Source organism: Orbicella faveolata, unplaced genomic scaffold, assembly GCF_042242905.1.
Source record: "Orbicella faveolata isolate gen_17 unplaced genomic scaffold, um_ofav_v1 contig_14, whole genome shotgun sequence".
Classification (NCBI taxonomy): domain Eukaryota; kingdom Metazoa; phylum Cnidaria; class Anthozoa; order Scleractinia; family Merulinidae; genus Orbicella; species Orbicella faveolata.
In genome coordinates this window covers 4,522,303-4,543,794 of record NW_028301541.1, presented here as the reverse complement: position 1 = coordinate 4,543,794, position 21,492 = coordinate 4,522,303, and the positions used below count along the sequence as shown (strand labels likewise).

At 38.4% G+C, this 21,492-nt stretch overlaps 3 protein-coding genes across 5 annotated transcripts; 1 reads left to right on the top strand and 2 right to left on the bottom strand.

The window, feature by feature from the left end:
* Positions 1–271: 271 nt before the first annotated feature.
* Positions 272–904, bottom strand: LOC149113693 (histone H4). The gene has a single exon (XM_089286271.1). The coding sequence runs from the start codon at positions 857–859 to the stop codon at positions 548–550; it is 312 nt and encodes a 103-aa protein (XP_089142397.1). The 5' UTR covers positions 860–904; the 3' UTR covers positions 272–547.
* Positions 905–1,351: 447 nt separating this feature from the next.
* Positions 1,352–3,151, top strand: LOC149113692 (histone H3). The gene has a single exon (XM_089286263.1). The coding sequence runs from the start codon at positions 1,379–1,381 to the stop codon at positions 1,787–1,789; it is 411 nt and encodes a 136-aa protein (XP_089142389.1). The 5' UTR covers positions 1,352–1,378; the 3' UTR covers positions 1,790–3,151.
* A 792-nt stretch (positions 3,152–3,943) lies between these two features.
* LOC110063067 (epidermal growth factor receptor substrate 15-like 1) lies at positions 3,944–21,488 on the bottom strand. 3 transcript variants are annotated; one of them, XM_020770013.2, is made up of 27 exons: positions 21,407–21,488; positions 20,750–20,794; positions 20,050–20,139; positions 19,658–19,705; positions 19,229–19,324; positions 18,531–18,626; positions 18,383–18,430; positions 16,793–16,894; positions 16,102–16,275; positions 15,281–15,380; positions 15,003–15,066; positions 14,268–14,445; positions 13,587–13,684; positions 12,984–13,056; positions 12,614–12,712; positions 12,354–12,416; positions 12,176–12,223; positions 11,667–11,744; positions 11,484–11,555; positions 11,040–11,234; positions 10,351–10,431; positions 9,914–9,965; positions 9,618–9,718; positions 8,846–8,933; positions 8,316–8,389; positions 7,514–7,661; positions 3,944–6,797 (listed from the first exon to the last, which is right to left on the bottom strand). In XM_020770013.2, the coding sequence occupies exons 1-27, from the start codon at positions 21,440–21,442 to the stop codon at positions 6,790–6,792; spliced, it is 2,355 nt and encodes a 784-aa protein (XP_020625672.2). In that variant the 5' UTR covers positions 21,443–21,488; the 3' UTR covers positions 3,944–6,789. The 3 variants fall into 3 exon arrangements, with proteins under 3 accessions (XP_020625672.2, XP_020625673.2, XP_089142388.1); XM_020770014.2 differs by having other exon boundaries at positions 8,870–8,933; XM_089286262.1 differs by having other exon boundaries at positions 6,755–7,661.
* Between the last annotated feature and the right edge of the window lie 4 nt (positions 21,489–21,492).

Below are 21,492 nucleotides of genomic sequence, written 5' to 3'. Positions count from 1 at the left end.
TACTATGCCAATTGTTATATCAGATTTGAAGTATGATTTTTTGCGTGAAGATAAAAAGTGAGCGATCTTATAACGACTTTATAATCACTGTTTTGAATACTGATTGAAAGGAAGCCTTGACGTGCGCCGTATACAAACGGCATGAAAAGGACGCGTGGCAGTGAGTAGGTTTCTCTAAAAGACCTGAAAATTTGTTAAAATTTTCACGAAAACTGCATATAAACAGAAGCTTAGGAAACTTGAGTGGTGCTTTATAGTCCGACGGGGTTAATTTCTTTGTTGTTTGGTTTTATGCAGTTGAAATTACAAATGAATCAAATACGACTGAGGGCCAAATAATTCGGTGAAAAATACCAGTTTATTCTTTGGAAATGGCGGTTGCACTAAGTTTGCTTGTTACTCTCGAGTTTGTAAATCACATATCAGATGTAAAGGGATACTCGAACGGCCAAATAATCTTAAGGAAAAACATTCTATTGGTCATGACTTTTGACAGATTTGGTGGCTCCTAAAGGAGCCGTTTGTTTGTGTTGGCAGACTGTGCAGTCTAACCGCCAAATCCGTACAGAGTACGGCCTTGTCGTTTCAGAGCGTACACCACATCCATGGCTGTCACAGTCTTTCTCTTGGCGTGCTCGGTGTATGTCACAGCATCGCGGATCACGTTCTCAAGGAAAACTTTGAGAACACCTCGAGTTTCCTCGTAGATCAGGCCAGAGATTCGCTTGACACCGCCACGGCGAGCAAGACGACGGATGGCTGGCTTGGTGATGCCTTGGATGTTGTCACGAAGGATCTTTCGGTGACGCTTGGCGCCTCCTTTTCCTAGACCTTTGCCTCCTTTACCGCGACCAGACATGTTGACTGCTACTCGTGTAACTGAATAAAGGACTTAACCGCCGTTTCTACTATTTATAGGCAGATGTATGACCTCTCAGGAAACATAGAAATATTTCCATTGGTTGAATAAGACAACAGAGACCACACTATGCATATTGCATTATTCTATTTACAGAAAACACGAGTTGAGAGCTAAATAAACGGTTTACGGCTTGCCTAGCTTAAGAAATATAGAAAAAACCATAAATTGCTAATTTTTTTTTTGTAAAAAGAATTAAACATCACGAACTAAGATGCTTGGGTAACTTTTGTCATAATTAAGTCATCTGCGAGTGTTATACTATAAACATGAAAACTTTATTCATCGGATCGAGCTGTGAATATAAATTTTGTATGATATATTTGCCAGCCAATAGAATCGCCCGCTTCTCCACCAATCAGCGTTAAGCCCGCCAATTGTATAAATCGTTTTACAAGCGTCGTACGCTTCATGTTCAACGGAAAAAAAATCTTGTTCTATACATTCGTGAACTTCCAAATGGCTCGCACTAAACAAACCGCCCGTAAATCAACTGGTGGAAAAGCTCCACGAAAACAGCTCGCCACAAAGGCAGCTCGTAAGAGCGCTCCTGCCACCGGTGGAGTCAAGAAACCTCATCGTTACAGGCCTGGTACAGTCGCTCTTCGTGAGATCCGTCGTTACCAGAAATCCACCGAGCTGCTGATCCGCAAGCTGCCCTTCCAGCGTCTTGTGCGAGAAATCGCTCAGGATTTCAAGACCGATCTGCGTTTCCAGAGCTCCGCTGTCATGGCTCTTCAAGAAGCCAGCGAGGCTTACCTTGTTGGTCTATTTGAAGACACCAACTTGTGCGCCATACACGCCAAGCGCGTCACCATCATGCCCAAGGACATTCAGTTGGCCCGCCGAATCCGTGGAGAGCGAGCATAAAGTGAATTACATTCCTCAACAAACAAACGGCTCCTTTAGGAGCCACCAAATCAATGAAAGCAATGACCAACATAAGTCGTAAATCTCACCTCATTCCATAGCGAAGAAAGGTCAAATCATCTAGCCACAGAAGTTTTAGATTTCAAATAACTCTTGAGTCTTAGTTTTCTTATTCGATACTTTTTTATTTTCCTTGATCTTACTCATTCGCTTCTCCGTTCTGTTAACCATTGAGCATGCGAAAAGCACTTGGGGTTATTATCGTCATTTTAGTCTTTTTCCGAAAAAGACAAGTTTAGATCAGGCCGGTACGTTGATATTTCCTCCTGATCATCTGAATTTCTTTAAGTTACACAATGGTATGAGAAGAAAATCTTGAACTTTATCATCAGTTCTCAGTACGTTTTTGAATTTAAAGACTTGCTTCAGCTAAGGCTATAGCTGACGCGTGAAACGTCATTTTTCAGTAAATTCATGGTGCCGTGTAATAGTATTGTAATTATCCGCCGACGCGGCTCGGCGTTTTCCTGAGGAGCAATTGAAACGTTTTCACATTCAAAAGAGGTAACCGCCTTCAAACTGGAGAAGCCGACAACAAAGGAACAGCCATAAAAAAAGTTCGCAAAGGAATCGAACTGTTTTAAGAAAAAAACTCCTCCTGTGTGGATTTCTCGGTAAAGCTTGAGACATCCTATCAAGCCAACACGCTAGGCTACGCTGCAAAAAACTATGGGCAAAAAAAATCCGGGGAAAAACCTGTGTGAAGTTGGCGGTGAGGAATGCGCAAATTAATTGCGCGCGGGAAGAGACTCTTTAGTTAATTAAGAAGAGAACAATAAGCTAAAGCCCCGCCAAAAGGATTGCCTTCTGAAAGAACTATATATTGTTGTGGGGCGTAAGGAAAAGCAAAGGAGAGTTGTTGTCCTGGGAAAAGTTTAGGGCGGTCATGAAAACTAAAATGATGAGTTCCGAAGGCGAGAAGCGAGGTAACTGTAGTAGTGTGCGTCAGTCTGGATTTTGGACACAAAAGGCTAGCTACCCATCGAAACGTTAACAAAGATAATTAATTGATAAAACTTTCATAGTAGTCTCAAGGGTAATCAGTATGTAATTTTCTTGTCACGAATGACGAGAATTGTGGAAGCGATCAACTGAGATATTTTTTCTGATTTACCTCCTACTTCTCGCAACTGGTGTTGAAAGAAAAGTATGATAATAAGTTAAGAGAATTCATTGAAGGGTGGTTTACTGGTTTACTTATTTCGATCAGATCGGCCGCCTTCATTTCTTCCGACTTTAGTCAATGAATAGGGTTGAATGTTATTCTAACGGACCAATAAAATTGTTTGTTGTTTTCGTAAATCAATCAGATTGCGTCTTGTTTTAGTCATGCAGCCAATGAAATTACTTCATTTATCGATACACAAGACTTTTAAGCGTCTGTTTTACACCACAAACAAAACATTTTGATCAATCGTTTTGTGGTGTTGTGTTAGTTTTGCTGGAAAGATGGTCCATACTTTGCAGAAGGATAAAGAACAACAAAAAAATGTGATCACAGTCAACGGATTTACCAACGGGGGAACAAAGACGACCCTTTACAGACTTGACACAATGGCTCGCACTGAAATACGGCGATACCAGTTAGCAAATCAGGGAGAAAGCCAGAGTGTGAACAGGCCAGATGCCATTCAATTAGGAAGACGAATCCGCGGAGAGCGAGCGTAGAAGACTCGCACAGCACATGTTGAGGCCAAACGGACCGGGCATGAACCAGATATAAGATCAAACTTTGGAAATCAACCCTACATGTATTTCTTGAAGAACTGATGGCCAAGTACGTATGGCGTTGGTAGCTTCGGCTGAGAATCGACGAACATTGAATTGCCAACTCGTTTTTATAGTTACTGTTTCACCCGGATTTTGAACAAAACAACTTAATGAAACTCTGAACACTTTTAAGTTTCTTCCAGCAACATAGCAACGGACCGAGGGAAAAAAAGCAATACCTGCCTTGAAACAAAGAAGAAATGATAGAAAACACGTGTAACAAAATTTCTTCGCACCTTTCCTCGATCGGTTTGTGTTGTTTTTGTCATCTACTGCCTTCTGCGTTGAAATTAAATTGAAAACGTGAGAACAAGATACACTGACTTCACTTTACTATAATTTATTTCACATTTTAACGTCAAGATCGTTGCATTTATGGTGTTCAATGAAGTTTCTTAATATTAACAGGTTATACGTTTCTTTCATTGTAACGTTAAATGAAGTACTCTTGAGGTTAAATAGCCTTAGCTCCTGATCGGCCAGGCGAGCAATCCTACATTCATGCATTCGCCTGCACCCACTACCTTTACTTTACAAACAATTTTTTTATTTAAGTTATTTCATTACCTCGCTTGTTTAAAATTGAAAAAGTTCTAAACAAGACTAAGCGGTGAAACAATTTTCCTATTTATTTTTGAAGTCAAAAACATCAATTTAAAAAATGGTAATCGTGTGATATTAAAAACAAAGTATTTAGAGGTGGAGGTGACAGTGAAACTTTGTTACTAAGAAACGGCATTCAATTTAAAAGAAATTTTACAATAACACTGCAAAAGATAGTTGAAAAGTGTGGAAGTTCAAAGATAGGTTACATAGCAAAACGGGGTTTGTACGGGTCCTGGAAAACCTGGAAAGTCCTGAAATTTCATTGTGGCATTCTCCAAGACTGGAAAATCCTAGAAAAAGGCTACTGGTCCTGGAAAGTTTTGGAAATCTGTTAAACTCAAGTAACAATGTGAAATTTATGGCAGACAGTAAGGAGAATTAACATTGAGATCTTGGGAGTGAAATGTTTAATGTGAATTTTAGAGTCCTGGAAAAATCAATCTGTGCCCTGGAAAAGTCCCGGAAAGTTGTTCCTTAAAAAGGGTAGAAACCCTGTCACGTGACTCAACATCGACACTGTTTCTTGGTCAGTAAGGTAGCTTTTCAACATTACGCAGTCGTTTGCGAGGACCAAACTTACATTTATACAGTCTTTATTTTAACGCGGTCAAAACTTGCATCAGTTAAGCTCCAAAAAAAATATAAAATTGCTGTAAACGGTTTTACATGGTTGCCTTTTTGAAATTCAACATTTCAGAGATTTTGTTGATTATGTCTTTAGACTGTCTTGCAGAGCAACTATTTATCAATACAGACTCCGTTTATTACGTGTGTCCCTTAGATGTACGTATTAACAGAGTTACAATGTACCCGCTAAGTTGAGATCTTCCGTAATTTCAGGCGTTTGAAATCCTGGTTATCTCTGCAAATTGGCCGAGAACTACTTTAAGGACGGCAAACTTAAAAACAATTGACCAATGTTGTCAACTTTGTAGACCATCCTAGTTTATTTTCGCTTTAATTTTAGCACTTCTTTGGTGTTTTCAGTTTTCTACCTTAGAAAACAATTATTTTCAGGTTCCCTTCAAATTAAATGTTATTCTTGAACACGAGAAAAATTACTTAGATATTGTAACAATTCAATTTCAATTCAATTTAACAGTGATCGGCTCCAAGAGAGCATGAAGGGTGAGACAGTTAATTCCCCATATAGGCCTTATTCCCAAGGTCGTAATCCCTTTCAAGTTATTTTTAGACATGGTACCCAGTTCTTCCGCGGATAATGTAAACATGCGCGTTGCGTTAAGTATTTTTCTTGGAGCTTTAACATGAGCAAAATTTGCGTCACAGAAGATTTCCGAAGATTTCAGGAGATTTCCGACGCTGACAGTGATGTAAAAATAACTTGAGGGGGATTACCTTGGGAATGAGGTCTACATTCTTATTCTTCTCTCTTTCTCTTCATGCTCTCTTGCTCGCACTTACTTGTTAACCATTCCAAGCAGTATGTATAAATTTTAAACAAGTCTGAAAACACAATATTGCTTTTGAAGAACGAACTACACTCTGTGCAGGAGTACACTGTTTCTTGGGTTAACTGAGAATGATGAAGAAAAAATAACGAAAACCAACAAAGTAAGGGGCACACGTCTATATATATGCACGGTAATTTCATAAAATTTCCATTGCATTTCGACGGGCAAAACTAGCTATTTTCCATCTCCTCCATACCTGAACGAGTCTAAGAAGCGGTTTTCTTATGATGGAACGCTCGGCTACACCTCAACAAAATTGTTAACTAATTATTTAGCCTGTGAGTAGTTCTTCGCGAAGAGCCTGCTCTAAGGCTACTGATCATTATTCTTCAGAACAGAAAGAGAAAGGAAGTCTAGCTAAATGTTCACTTTACAGACGTTTGATGTGGTTACTGCTAGCCTACTACAGCACCTTCTTTTCCGCAGAGATACCCTTGAATAAACGCTTACACATCAGTGCAAATAAATAACCTTCTAGGCTGACTAGCTTGACGGAAGCAACTTTGATTTCTAGATTGCGTTAAACTACATAGAAGAAAACGTGGCAATAGTGCTTAAATGAATATTATTAATAAAAAGAATACATTTACGTATAATGCTCCATTAACCATGTTAACTTTCAAAATTCCAGTATTTCACAAACCATGCGCGACCTAAACACTCTATATTTCTTTTATAACAATACAAACACGCTTGCATTGTGCGGACGGAGAAATTAATCGACCATATTCGGTTAATCTTCGTCAAATTATCTGTAGCGTTTTCAAGTCTAATAAGCCCATCAGAAAGCTGCACGAATACTCGCGACCGCACCGACAGCTGCCACGACAGCCTGACGTCACAAGGACACGTCACGTAACTTAGCAACCTCTTAGGAAAATCGCGGGCTCAGAACAATTTCTTGAAAGGGATTTCGATCGGAAAAGCAATTTTGCCATTAATTTTCTATATATATACTTGACATTTTATTTGTGGTACTCTATGAAGCACGGGACTCGGTAAGAGCCATAATCTTCTTCAGACATTGCTTCTCTTCATATTTCGATTTTAAACATTTCGTCGTTTTTATCTTCAGTCGATCACGCTTCATCATGACCCTACAACAAATCATAATAAAACGATTCTAAATCAGAGTGACCAACATCTATTTTCTCCTTTCAAAATCAATACATTATCAAGAAGAAAGGTGACGAGAAAAACGAAAATCATCGACTAAGGGACACTGCCTTGATGCACCACAGCATTCTCAGCTCAGAGCTAACTAAATATGTAATAAGACATTTACCATTAAAAAGCTCTATTAACTCCCTCCTTCTATACCCCCGTCTAAAAATTCAGTTTTTTCTAAAGCAGCCCCCTCTCCCTTGTCGGTAACTCAATAGCAGGAAGGCTATTAGAATAACAATTTCAAATAACCCCCTCTCCCCACCCCGGGGAAGACTCCCATATAAAAATGACGGGGGGTGCTTGTCGTACCTTTCAGGCGCTAAAAACACAGTTTTGGTACTTCTTAGGGTGTTCAGCATCAAAAGTTCCACAGCGAGCGCTTTTACGGTACCTTTCTACAGGTATGATGTGCTGTTTTAGAATTGGTACCTCTTAGGGGTGAAAAAAATTTCAAGCCACGCCCACAAAACAGGATCTTGGTACCTCTTAAGGTCTCTTTTCAAAATTTCCGATGAGCACGCTAGTCCATTTTGTATGAGAGTCCCCCGGGCTTCCCGTTACCCCGAACCCTAAAACTAACCCCTCAAAGGTGTTGGGGTGCGGTGGGGTGCTTAAAATAGTTCTACGGTAAATAATGAAGACTTACCAAATGGATCAGAACCAAAGGGATTGCTGAAGGGATCTTTAACAGAACTCGAATCCTTTTCTTGTGAGTTATCAGTGTTTTTCTTGGAATCCGAACTACTTCCAGATGGTTTAAACGGATCTGAACTGAAAAAGCTATCTGTCGGACTCTGAAACAACAACAAAAAAGACAGGACATGATCAATTATAATGAAGCACACAAGAAACGATCCCAAGTTAACAACAAACGTAAAGTGAAACAGTCGCTTTTAAAGTGATACCAGCTTTCCCTCAATTAAACTGTGCTCGCAAATTTCTTGCATAATACTATGGTCTGAGGATCAAGAGTTATACCATTTTGACGGATAAAAGTGTTACTTGTGAATTTTAAAGAGAAGTTTTTCAAAATCTGCAATTTCACTACAATGATATGTTTTCTCAAAGTGAGTCCATAGCTCGCGATAAAATGTTCCTGGAGCAATGACCACTGTACATTGGAAGTGTACTTGGATGTTGAAAGGAAGAGAACATTGAACTGAACGTAAGTGTTAATTGCTTGTATTAATTTTGCGCGGGAACCAATTCATGTTCTACAGAGTGAGAGCGATCCTAGATAGCAGTAATTACGCAGAGATGATTCATTTCCACTTTATTCTTTCGATTTTCCATTTGTATCCAAGTTTTTGCTTAAAACACTAAGTTCAACGAAAGCAGTTGACAGACAACTAAAACAGTCTGTGAACGAGCTTGAAAGAGTATTGAAATAGAAAGTCGACTGCGGGCAAGAAAACTTGCCTCAGTATGTACGACAAATATACACTTACTTTGCTACTAGGAAATGTACTTTGAAAAGGATCCATGGCAAAGGGATCTGATTTTGCTGGTGAAGACGATAAGCCTGGAGGACAAAAAGCAAAAAAAAATTCAAGCCAACTTAAAAATGCCCCGTTCACAAAATTATCATCAAAAATCAAGTTCTATTGATCTCTTTGCTTTCGCTAAGGCTAGGAGTTGTTTCTCTGTCACGCAACGCTAAAGAGAGAGGGCCTGAACGTAGCGTTGCGTGACACAGAAGTAGCCAGAACTGGAGGACTCTTTCCCCACAGTTCGTCAAGCAAAAAGAGAGAAATATATAAAATAGTAAGCCATGCGATACTCGCATTTAAAGAAATCGATTTTTGACAGGTTTCAGTTAGTATCTTCATTTGACAGCAGGTTTCATCCTGACTAGATTACAAATAGAATGTTTTCTTTTTAATTTTTTTCAACATGTTTCGAAAATTCCATACAAATTATTGTAATGGAAATAAATATGATCAATAACATGTTAATAAATATCAAACTATTAAATCACCATTCGCTATTCCTGAACCAGTACCATTTGATTCTCCACTCGCTGGTAAATCACTCTTAAAAGGGTCACTCTTGAAGAGATCATCACCCTGATAAACAGAACACAAAACTCAGTCAAGTTTGAAACTTTGCTCCACTTACCAAGAGGTCTTAGTCGTATTCTCGGTATTGGACTGAAACTAGCTTGCAATGAAGGCTTGTGCGGGGGACTATCATTAAAAAGAGATTAATGCCATTTGTATTTGAAAAAAAGCTGGCATTAGCCTCAGTTACAAGCTACGATCATGGACAAAAGTCTCGGGACAAATTTGCACTTTTGGCACTTTTGCACACGAGCCAGACGCGAATACGACTTCACCTGCCTAGCCTCTCCTCCCCAGCCCACATACAATGTTGAAAACTAGTATTTACATTTTCTCCCGAGTTTCAATATTGTATTCGGTGGCGGGGGGGGGGGGGGGGGGGGGGGCGGGGCGGGCAACAGCAATGTGTTTTTAAAAGTGCTCTTTCTAGCCTGAAAACGCAGACGTATTTGCGCATGTCGTCTGCGATCGCAGGCTATGCTTTGTCGAACTTCAGTTGTAAAACACAGACAATTCGTTGCATTAACCTGTACATCAGTGTCCCAAGGACTTTTTTTCAAGATTCAATGTAGTTCCAGTCCAGCACCGAGGATACGAATATGGTCTATTGAAGAGTTTGACCGAAGAATCCCGAAATGAGGCAGTTAACCAAGAAAGCATTATCTTAACAACTCACTGGAGTCTTCTCACCTCAAATGGATCTCCTGGGAAAGGGTCTGCGAAGGATACACTTTTATAATGAAACGGATCTGTTTTAAAAGGGTCGTCTACATGGAAAGGGTCATTAGATTCTGAAAGAGAACACATGTCAAATGAGTTTTGACTTCAAATTAAAGTCAAACATATTATTATAAAAATAACAAGACCAAACTTTCCACAATTGTTCGTTATATAAAGGTGGCTCTGCTTCGGTTTTGTTATTTCATGCAGCACTTCAAAGTCGTACAAGAGAAAATAGGAATTAAAGGAAAGGAAAATAAGGTTACCTGTTTCTGAGGAACTAAATAAATTTTCTTTACTCTTGAAGGGATCTGTATCCTGAAAAAAAAAATTTAGAAGAATGAGGATACGTGTTAACTCAAAGGAGTTCACTCACGGTATTTTCAGTTATTTTGGCCTGGTACAAAATTACCTTTAAATTGAAGGAAACCTGAAAATAATACTTAACTAAGATAGGGAAACAGCAAAGAGATAATAATAAGCCACGAAGGAACAAGCATGGTTGAGGATAGAGAAGATTAGCACGGATTACAAACGACGAACTTGAAAGATTTGTGCTTAACTTTTCAAGTTGAGCAAACCGTGAAGTATTTCCTTTAATTCTCCGAACTCTAGTTTTTTTCCAAAATGACAAGTCTAATCAAACGGCTGTTAATAATTCCATTAGTAAAATTTGAGTGTAAAATTCCAATTTGAAACCTACCTTAAAATCATCTACAGCTTCGTCTACTCGACCAGATCCAACACTAAAACCGCTTATACTACTAACAGGGCTGCTTCCAGCCTAAAAAAAGTCAGGAAAAGAAAACAATGTGATGCTGAGTTTGAGATTGTCTGTGGTTTACAGCCTTTAGACAACAGTGGTGTTGTATTTAAGGAGGATGGTTCACAAAACTGGCGCCCTGTGCTCAGTCTAGCAAAGCAAAGATGGTGTCTTTTCGACTAATCAGGTTAAAAATTATCACGACATGCGATAGTAAATCGAGCAATTTCAGTTTTAGTGGACAAAAACCTTGTACCACAATAGTTTTAAGTATTTTACAGTCCTTTTTGCATTTTCTGAAAGTTTAAGACGTAAAATCTTGCCTGAAATAACACCAAAAACAATTTTCCATGGGAACTAAATTTCAAAGTTCAGAGAAACGATGTCAAAATCCCAGTACAAAGTTTTTGTCCACTTTTTACTCGAACTTCTGGTGGATTCCCTTTTAAAACACGTGATTTTCTGAGTGGCTGCCATTGGTTGCCAGATTAAACCTTGTGTTCTGATTGGTTTACTGTGCTTTTAGCCGACAAAGTGGCAACTTTGGGTTTAGTTTTACAACAGACATAAGAAGATAACAATTCGAGTAAGAAAGCTATGTGTTACGGTAAATTGTTTGTAGAACTCACCGTCGCTCTGACACTCATTGCATCCGCTTCTGAAGGAGTCGGTGTCATGTCGAACGCATCAGAGAGAGGACTAAAATCTGGAATGGAGGCTGGACCACTGGATAAGCTGTTAGAGTTCATCAGCGAATTGTAATGAGCGATATTCGCGTTTAAACTACTGTTTGCTTCTTCCAAAGTGGACACCTTCGATCTAGCCTAAGAAAGACATTAAAACAACCACATTTTAAACTGTACGTCTCGAGAGACTAAACAAAAGCATTTGGTTCATCTGAGGTTTGTGGCTTGAAAATATGCATTTGTTTTGACTGCAACAGCTTTGTCGATATTGATACGCGGAATGGGCCACGAACGAAAATTTTCGTACCCTTCTTTCTTCTTTTGCTTTCTTTTCTATACGGTCATAACTGAAAAGTTGGGGTTCTGTTTGCAATGTTAGTAACTTACCTGCGAAATTTCCGCTTGAACAGATTTAATTTGTTTTTGTACAGTCTCGAGATGCTCTTTGCTGGATTCGATCTATGAACAAAAAGCCCAAATGTTTCAAAGATCGTCAACAATTATTCTACGTGAAAGAAGCAGAAACAAGATTTTATTATTTCCTACTAAAGAGAAGCCAAGGAAACTTACTTCTTGTTCAAGCTTTGTTTCTTCTTCTCTAATCTTGTTCAACTCGTCCCTAGCTTGGCTAAGCTCTTCTTCTTGTTGCTTAAATATTTTTCAAAAAAAAAAATGTTATTTTAGTTATACGAAAATTCACAGACTGAAGATCACAAAATAACACAAGGTTTATAGCTGCTGTTTCACACAATGCGACAAGACGTGTGTACAGTAATGTCGTAATGATAACATTGTCAGCCACACCTTTCTAAGTCAAGGGACATATAAACATCTTTCGTCGTTAAAAGCTGATGACAGAGATTTAGTAGCATTAGAAAAAGCCAAGGCCTAAAATGCCAACCAACTCAGTGTCCCCTTGGAGTCTCTTACACCCAAGGTTTTGAGTTGAAGGGGTTGGGATGAAAATAACCCTACATGTAAGCCCCCTCTCTGTTAACTGGGCGTAGACAACTAATTTTGGAGTCCATGTATCAGTTTTGGTGAACTGAAGTTTGAAGAAGTCAGAGATTTCTACTCACCAGGGCAGATTTCCTTGAATTTGAGATTTGCGCCTGTAAACTGTTTATCTGAAGAGAGAGGTAAGGAAAAGAATCAAGTATTCTTGATATAAACATTTCAACAGTTTTATCCTGCAGTTGTGATCATCCTCTATCAAAAAACTAAACGCAGCTTAGTAGTTGTTTAATAAAATCTCACCGTTTTTGTTTCTTCATCACATTTCTGCTTCATGTCCTTTAACATTTCTTCTAATTTGGCTTTCTGGTAAAGAAAGAAAACAAAGAGAAAATTGATTAATCTGTAAAATAGTACGTGACTTTGGGGAATGAGTAGCTCCTTTGTATCATCACATGGATTGTCACACAACGCTGCTCTCCACAAAGCAGCTGAGGGTCCTCAGAGTAACAAGGACAAAACAAACACAACAAAAACCGAACTTTATAACTGACTTATCTTACGTCTTTGTCTAAATCATCCAGTTTGCCTTGCGACTCCGCTTTTTGTTTTTCCAATTCCTGATATTTTAATTTGGTTTTCTCAAGCTCACTTTGTAGATTCTGCAAAGAAGAACATAAAATTCTCAATTTAGCCTCCCTCTCTTTTAACCGCCTTTTTTTAAGCCGCTCTCTTTAGAACCCCTATTTCGAGTCGCCCTATTGTATATCTAAGTCCACCTTTTGTTGCCTGCATGTGAAAGACCCACTCTTAAAATCTGCTCTTTTAGGTCCTGCAACCAGTAATATGGCAGAATTCATACAACACTGAAGAAGAAGGATGTGGTGATCTGATTAAATGACAACAATTAACATGTAGACTATGACTATGTACTTGTATTTCTCCATTTCTCTGCCTGATTGTGTCTTCTTTTTCTTCAATTTCATGCTGTAGACTGGCTTTTTCCCTATCAAAACAGTCAACAGGAAGTATGAGATTGACATGAACAAAATAATAAAATTAAAGGTGCTTGGAAAAAATGATTTCACTACATATTACTGTAGATTTCTATTGAATCTCCATTAAAGATATTACACTGCACTGTGACAGGCAGTTTTCTCTGAATATGAATCAAGTTCAAGGTTAAGGGCAAGTTTGTGAACGATACGATGTTCATCAAGAAAAAATCTGACTCCTCGACGGAATTTAAACCCAATATCTCACAAACATCATGCAGGCACTATGCCCATGTACTATGTTCACATATCGACGTGTGTCCTACATACTGCTAGGATCAGCAATATCGAGAGTGTACTGAATGGTGATAAATGAGGGAGTTTTAAGTTCAGTAGTAAAATGAAAAAGTTGTTTATATTCTTTTTTAGCATGGTAGGTAAAATATATTAACTTACATTGCAGATAAAATTTTATCAAGACTATAGGTACAAATATTATCCTACATATTATAAGCAGACCAAAATAACCAAGTACACTAACCTTCCTAGTTCCTCTATTTCTTTGGTTATTTTGTCAAGTTCTTTGATGGCAGAAAAATCACTTAGGGCTGAAATTGCTGTTCCGGCACCTGCACCTTCCTGTTCAACAAAAACCAAAACTTGCTACCATTTGATTTCTAAGAGTGATAAAAATCTGTTTTCTCCTTACAATATCAATACATTGTCACAGACTAGTCCCGAGAAAAAAAGAAGTGTCACCAAATTCACAGAGCCACCATCTTGAGAATCAGGTCTAGGAATTAGGGAGGTGAATTTACATGCAAGAGCCACTTACAGTTTTCAACAATTAAAAAAAATAAATAAAATAACAAATAAATTACAATATTTAGAGAGGATCAGCCATAGCTGGTTTCCATGCAGGTCCTCTAACCTGGTCGAATTGAAATTTGCAGATGTTGGCTTTTGTGAGGGAGGAAACTGGAGAACGCGGGAAAAAACCCTCACAGCAAGGCGAGAACCAACAACAAACTCAACCCACATATGGCTCCGGGCTGGAATCGAACCAGGGCCACATTGGTGAGAGGCAAGCGCTCTGACCACTGTGCCATCCCTGCTTCCTTGAAGAGGTAGCAGATTACTTGACTTGAGAAAAAAAATGGAAAAACAATAACTCAAAGTAAACTGCATTTAGGTTTCCCTCTTGAGAAAAAAAGAATCTTACCCTCTCCTCTCCTCCTGCAGGAGTAACAGCACCTCCACTCCTCATAGAAGGTGGCACCATCTCTGGGCTCAAGGTCTGAGGGGGATCAGCTCCCATGACCTTTTGATGAATAAGATACATAGCCAGGGCAAACTGCTCAGAATTCAAGCGACCTTGGTTTGTTATGTCACAGAGCCCCCTTAAAATTCAAACAAATAGCGCTGAGCGTTAGTCAAACTTTTTCAATACAGTGCAATATATCATGCCAATGGATCCAATAAACAGTACAGTCAATATGCCTTACAATACTGTCTGTCAGTACAGTATTGTGTAGTTCCAGAAAATATCCATACCTCCCCCACAGAAGGGACTTTAAAGTCCCCCAACCCCTCTAACAATTCCAATTAAGTCATACATTTGTTTAAATTTTTTGGTCTTAGAGAACGTCCAATCCCTTCTGTGGGGGGAGCATGGATTTTTTTTGGAACTGCACATTACTCAAGAGATGCCACAAAAGAAAAAGTAACAGCACGGACAAGCAGACAAGTGTTTCTGCCCAAATCTGATAAACTTTAATTCAATTGCAAATAATAAACAAGGGAGTCTTGTATTAGTCTCTCTCTCTCTCTCTCTCTCTTGGCAAAGGTTTTTGTTGCATTTGCATACAAGAGCATGTGGGAAGACTTGATAGAAGGAAATATAATGCGCCAGTCTCATCTTGGCCTCTGTGGAGGAGAAAAAAGAAGACTGGCTTACCAAATGTGAGCAAGAACTTGCTGTGGTAATCCAGAAGCCATGAAGATACTCTTTACTTCTTCTCCTACAAGACAGAAGACATCAACATAAGTTTACATGCTAAACAGTTTTATCAGAGATTTTCAGCAGGTGAAGGTGAACAAAACACAACTGCTCCCGGGGTATTCAGAGATCTCCTTGAAATCCCCAAATAAGATAGCACTTGAATCAGGGTCTCAATCTGCCTCTTCAAAACCATTGTAATAATCTTTCAAACTTATTAGAATAAATATCAATACCAGAAACAAGTCCATCAGCATCCTTATCGGCTTGCTTGAACATGGCATCATATCTCAACTTGTCAGCACTAGTAACCACCCAAGTAGTTTCTTGTGGGGTCTGAAATTGAAATAATTATAATTACAATTATAACGATTAATATAGATATTATTTTAATTTTCACAGTAGACAGGTAAAGTCTGCATTCAAGACCAGAGGGCCATCAGGCCAGTGCTTATTTCCTCTCCAAGTTCAGATGCCATGCTTGCTCATTACAGAGTTACCGCCAGCATTAAATTTGCCAGACTGTTATATTCGTTTATTCACTGGGTGGAGAGAGGTACTGTGAGAATACACAGTCTTTCCAAAGAACACAACAGACTCATCGAGAGTCCAGGGCACTAACTTCAATGTATGATTCTAAAGGTTACTGCATCTGCTACACAAGTTGTCTACACTAAATACATGATAATTGCAACTGTAAGCCTCTTGTGCAATGAAACAACTGCATTAAAAAAAGAAGAAAATAGAGACAATTTGAAAGCTACAACCATCATCTACACCTACAATGACCACTCTGTATTGTACAGATTCAACTCCATGCACCTGACCTGGAACTCCCACTGGGGAAAGACTAAAGACCTCATGCATCCCATGGCGGGATAATGAATGGCGATAATGTGCAGAGGTGGCCATTGGTGCATGGTTGGGATGAAGAACCCTGGCCATTGTAGAGAGGAGGTCTTAAGCAAAGATTCAACTGCGATTCAGTTAGCTTTCTCTTACACATTATACAAATGTGCTAATGAGATCTTTTTTTTGCAAAAACTGTTCAACTCACAGTGACAGAGAGAACTGAACTGCTGACTGAGGGTGGAGTGAGTCCCTTAGGAGATGGCGATGAAGGCGCAGATGACGACACTTTTAACTTCCTTTTTGAAGGAGGAATGACTTTGCCGTGAAGTGAGAGAGGAACTGGATCTCCCTCCAGAGCACGGTACACCAGATGCATGGCCTACAATTTTACAGAAAGTTGATCAAAATCAACTAAATATTAATTTCTCACATACTTACAATTCAATTACGTAATAAGTCAAATTATTCTTGCAGTTTGATTGGTTCTTACTTATGATCTATTGGTGGACAGACACATAGATGATGTGATAAACATTCTGTTTGTTTCTTTATCATATAAAACAAGTAGATTCCATGCTGCTGTACGTCTGTTCTTACCACATTTTGACGTCATCTGTGATCTATTACTAAACAAATGAACAGCAACATGGAATCTATTTGTCAAAAATACAAATTATATAAAACACAGACAGATACAAGATGGTCCCAATTCTTGGAAACTGGGGGAACACAACACAGATGAGTGAGAGTGAAATATTTAATTAGCAAAAATGATAATTAAAGTTAATTTGAACTTTTAAAATGAATTGGATCTTAAGGTTAATTAATGGGCTACCTTAAAGTTACATTTTCTGGCCAGCAATTAATGAATTTATATTATATAATTTTGTTCTCACCACAGCAAATTCGTCACTGTCTAACATGCCATCTTTGTCAATATCAGCAAGCTCCCAGACCCGACCAAGCACATCAATGGGAAGCTTAGAGTTCAATAGTACCTAAGATGCAATCAAAATTACCATTATAATTACAGTTGAACCTCCCGTAAGGGCTTACTGGAGGTGGTCGCTTACGAGAGTCAAGACCATATTGGATCAAAATTTTGCCTCACTAGAATGTGGTACTGCAGAGACTTACCCCATGTGCCAATGCCAATGCAATGTTTCAGTTCATGTGAAAAGTCAATTTTGATAACAAAATCCAGCCCTTCCCATTGAGAAATTTCTGTCTCTTATACTACCATGAATATCATAATGTCACAACATTGTATCATCCAATTTCTTCTCTATTATCTGTCAAGTGGTTGCTTACAGGAGGTTAAAAACAATGGAAAACTTTAGCTCTAAAAGTGGTCGCGTTCGCTTATGAGAGGTGGTCGCTTACAAGACGTTCCGAATATAGTGATTTGACTGGGAAACTTTTGGTATTTTGGAAAACTGGTAACTGAGGAGAGGTGGTTGCAACCAAAGGTTCGACTATAGTTTTCTTTTTGCCTTAATATACAGCCAAAACTCTATTAAGCCACCACCTGTTAAGCAACCACTCACTGTTAAGTGGCCAGTTATCAAAGTCCCAAACTTGTTGTCAGTAAAGTACCGTAAATAAAACCCTAGCCTATTAACTGGTCACCTCTATTAAGCGGCCGTGGCCACTTTTTATTCATCCCAATAAAGGCTTTCCACTGCAACAGGGCTTGATTTCCAGGAAATAACTTTGGGGCCAGCTCGCCTCCAAGTTTTCAGATTTAGTCGCGAGTACAAGTATTTCAGTCAAAAGCATGAAAAGTTAGCAGCCAGTAAAAAAAAATCGGTCACAACGTCAAGCTCTGCGCAACCACCCCAAAAGGACCACCCCAAAACTTTGGTTTTGTTTTGGAAAAGGGATGATAGATAAGAGTCTGAAATAGAAAGTGACCACTGATAAAATCATTCACACACACATTTATTATAGTCTTCACATGATTCTATATTGCCTTCAAGCATGACTGTATGTAAATAAATTGACATTTCTACCAAACCTTGTGCAAATTCCCGATGAACCCCTTTTAAGAGACCATCTATTATTTCCCCAAGGGTAGCCGCTTAATAGGGGGTTTGACGGTAATATTTTTTGTTATATAGCAAACTGTTCCATCTCAAAAAGGAGCCATGCGGTTTGTCCCCCAAGCAGCTGAATTTTGCAATACGGACTATCAAATTATCAGACTTTTGACTTGCTTTTCCAAAACATTGCACAGAAGAAAACAATTTTGAACAGATGGGTCTATATATTAGTTTTTATCACTAAAATCTTAAAAAATGTCATCACTGAACTATTGTAGTTTGTTTGGTCAGACTGTATTGAGGGATATTGGTCACATTCCTTTTTTACAAGCTAATGGTCTCTTCCATGGTCAGTTGGAAAAAAGGAGATTAAATTTGACCAGACCTCACAATAAGTCAGTTGAAAATTTATGTTAATAAAATTAATATATGAGGGAAACTTACAGGCTTCACTTTATCTCCAGGAAGCAGACCATTAACTGGCTTTAGCCCCTAAAATCACAGGACATATTATAAAGTTAATATATTTAACAAAAATTAATTATAAAAGAATCAACAACCTAAATTAGACAACAAGGGAAAGTTAACCTACCTCAAAAATATTGTCGTACTTGGCTTTTTCTGCTGGCTTCACTGCCCATAGTGTGCTCTCTTGTGGGGGAGGTACAGCAGGGGGCATCATATCACCCTAGACAATTATAAATTAAAAAAAGAAACCTGTAAACGTTGTAACATTTACTGTAATAAGGATAAAGTAAAGGGATTTATACAGACATAATCCTTTAATTCCTGAGATTATAGTGATCAACAACTAATTTCTCCTTACGTTATCAACACAGTATCAGCAGACAGGTGATGAGAATACAAAAAATTATCTGCGCCGTATTTTCTTCACATACACTTGAATGGAGGGATGTCAAGGATGAATTTGAGATTTGAGTGCTGAAATGATTCAATTTAGTACCCGGGGTGCTAATTAGTAACCTTTTGGTAGTTTAAGGGAGGATAACAAACAGATTCTGCTGGTGCAACATTGAGGATGCCTAAGGCCTAAAGAAATAAGTCAGTCAGCTCAAGGGAGGACACTTATTGGAGAGAAGGCACATATTAGGTATGGGGTGCTTCCATAAGGTGCCAAAAGGGTCATCCAATAGGGGTGTGGTATAGTAAATTTATACTGACAGTAAATAAATTATATTCTGAAGTCAACACCAGCAGGAGAAGAAGACAAAATAATAAATTACAAAAATGATCCAAAAGACACACTCGAACAAAATAGCGTCCACTTACCACTTTGGGGGCTGGTACAAGCAACATAAGATTTGCTAGGGAAACATCTTTACCATTCTGTGCCAAGGCAATCAGTCTCAGAGCCAAGAAAAATCGCTGTCAGTTGAAAAGAGTTGAATGTTACATTTTACTTTGGAAGACTTCAATGTTGATACCATAAACACTGACTTCTTCACAGCTTTGTAATAAGACTGCATTGAATCATTGAACTATCAATATATTGGGATGCAGTAGCAGGCAAGCAATAGTAAAATCTACTGTCAAAAGTGATCAGAATACATTGGCCTGACTGCCCATAGTTTCAATAGTGATTGTTTATGGAAAGTTACTAAGCGAATTTGAAGTCTTTGAGCCTCCTTCTGAGGAAGTGCAGTTTTTCCCCATACAAGCAACCTTAAAATTATGTTAGAAAATGTTTCTTGTAGTTACATGTTTGTCTAGAAATCCGGTCCCTTGTGGATCAGCCAGCTCCCATATCTGTTAAAACGAGAACATAAAAACTGTTAGCTGGCAGGGGAAAGAAACTTTTATAATGCGTAATCGCCTGTAAGTGGAGGCAGTCTGGCAATGCTTCTAGGGGCCTTCATCTATCTTCTTCATGTCAAATGGCACATAAGGCCTCTGCAGTGAACAGCACTGAATTTGAAATCTGGACATCCCTAGTTCAAATCCTCTACCAAGCCACTTACTAGATTTGTAAACTCAGCTTTATTGAGTTCACCTCCTCGGCTATGTTATAAAATTGTCAATTGGTTAGTATATTGGCGAGCCCTGCATTTTACTATTCTCCACCCCTAACTGTAGCAAACAGCTATGCTGACCTTATGAAGAATTCCTTCTTTTAAACCAGATTTCTTCAGGAAAGCCGCAGCATCAGACGCTCCTATTTGACCAGTATTTGACACATCTGCCTGTTGTCAAACAAGTTTATTTTCAAGAAACAAAAACATAAAAGCTTATGCTATTTATGTATTTAGGGGAACATAGTTACATTGCTAATACTTTCCATCACAAATTCTAAGTAAATATAAGGAAATACAACTGTAACTAAATTTACAAGATGCTTACACTGAATTTCTAATCAAGGGATCTGCTTTGAAGTTGAAAAAATAAGCTTTCAAATTCTACCACACTTCCTTTTGTGTTTGCATCAGCCAATGTAGACCACATGCTACAATTTCTACTTCTTAACTATTAATTTTCGTTAATCTATTTAAGATTCATTACAAGTGTAACACAAGACATGACAACAACAGCCCTGCTTTCCTCAAATTGTTTCCAACTTTTGTCAAAAAAGAACATCAACATATATTTTGAATAAGTAAAATCTAATGTAACAAATCTGTCATGTATTTTATATTAAGACTTTATTAGAGTATCAGCTCTTCTAGTAAATTAAAACTGACAGGAGATCTACAAAAAGTGGAAGCGCTTAAAACTAAGAACTTTGTACACAGAAGTTACGAGAAATAAAAACATAAGCAGCAGTCAGGCTGTTGATTCAGATCATAAATGACTTACCTGTCTAAAGAAATTCTCATAGACAGTTGCATGTCCCGCTGACAGCTACAAATAAAATAATTGCCACGAAAGGTAATTAAATAGAATGCACGTTTGTTCCTCAACTATAAAGATAACATCTAAGAAATTCTACCTATGTAAAGGGCACGATTTGAAGTCAACTGTCACGCGCAAGAACCTCGATGATTTAGAAGAAATCGAAATTTGCGCAGTGGCAAAGTCGTGTTTAATGAGCTGTGATTTACTCTCGAGGTCCGTTTTGTACATTTCATGAGAAATAGGCAATGAAAACAACTTTGCAGCTTGTACTCGATTAATATACCGAATGTTCGTTCATAAGCAAAACTGCAGCTTAGTTCACGATACTGAGCTGTATCAAAGCGTATTTTAAAGTCATAGCGAAAAGTCTAGCGGAATCCGATGTTTGATGAGTGAACAAGGAACAACCTTGTCATGTGTCTTTTCAATTTTCACAAGTCGCCCATCAAATCAATTTCAATCCACAAATAGTAGCAAAGCAAAGCTTGAAAATCGGGTGTAAAATTGCAGAAATCTCGTAAAACCAGAAACATATTATGAGAGGAAATATGGATGACTGACGCAAAATATTACAATCACGATATTCTTAGACAATACACGAGGAAAGACAACACAAACCTGTGAAAGGGATGGAACTCCGACTGGGACAGCCATGTTTATGTCCGGAGATACCACGGGCTCAAATTCATACCATTATTATCAGC

What these genes read in the sequence shown, in the direction of transcription:
- LOC149113693 (XM_089286271.1), bottom strand. Translation starts at nt 859, where the DNA reads ATGTCTGGTCGCGGTAAAGGAGGCAAAGGTCTAGGAAAAGGAGGCGCC.
- LOC149113692 (XM_089286263.1), top strand. Translation starts at nt 1,379, where the DNA reads ATGGCTCGCACTAAACAAACCGCCCGTAAATCAACTGGTGGAAAAGCT.
- LOC110063067 (XM_089286262.1), bottom strand. Translation starts at nt 21,442, where the DNA reads ATGGCTGTCCCAGTCGGAGTTCCATCCCTTTCACAG. An exon ending in CAAGTTCTTGCTCACATTTG is followed by an intron (nt 14,446 to 15,002) that starts GTAAGCCAGTCT and finishes TTGAATTTTAAG; the next exon opens with GGGGCTCTGTGACATAACAA. An exon ending in TGGTTCAGGAATAGCGAATG is followed by an intron (nt 8,390 to 8,845) that starts GTGATTTAATAG and finishes TTTGTCCTCCAG; the next exon opens with GCTTATCGTCTTCACCAGCA.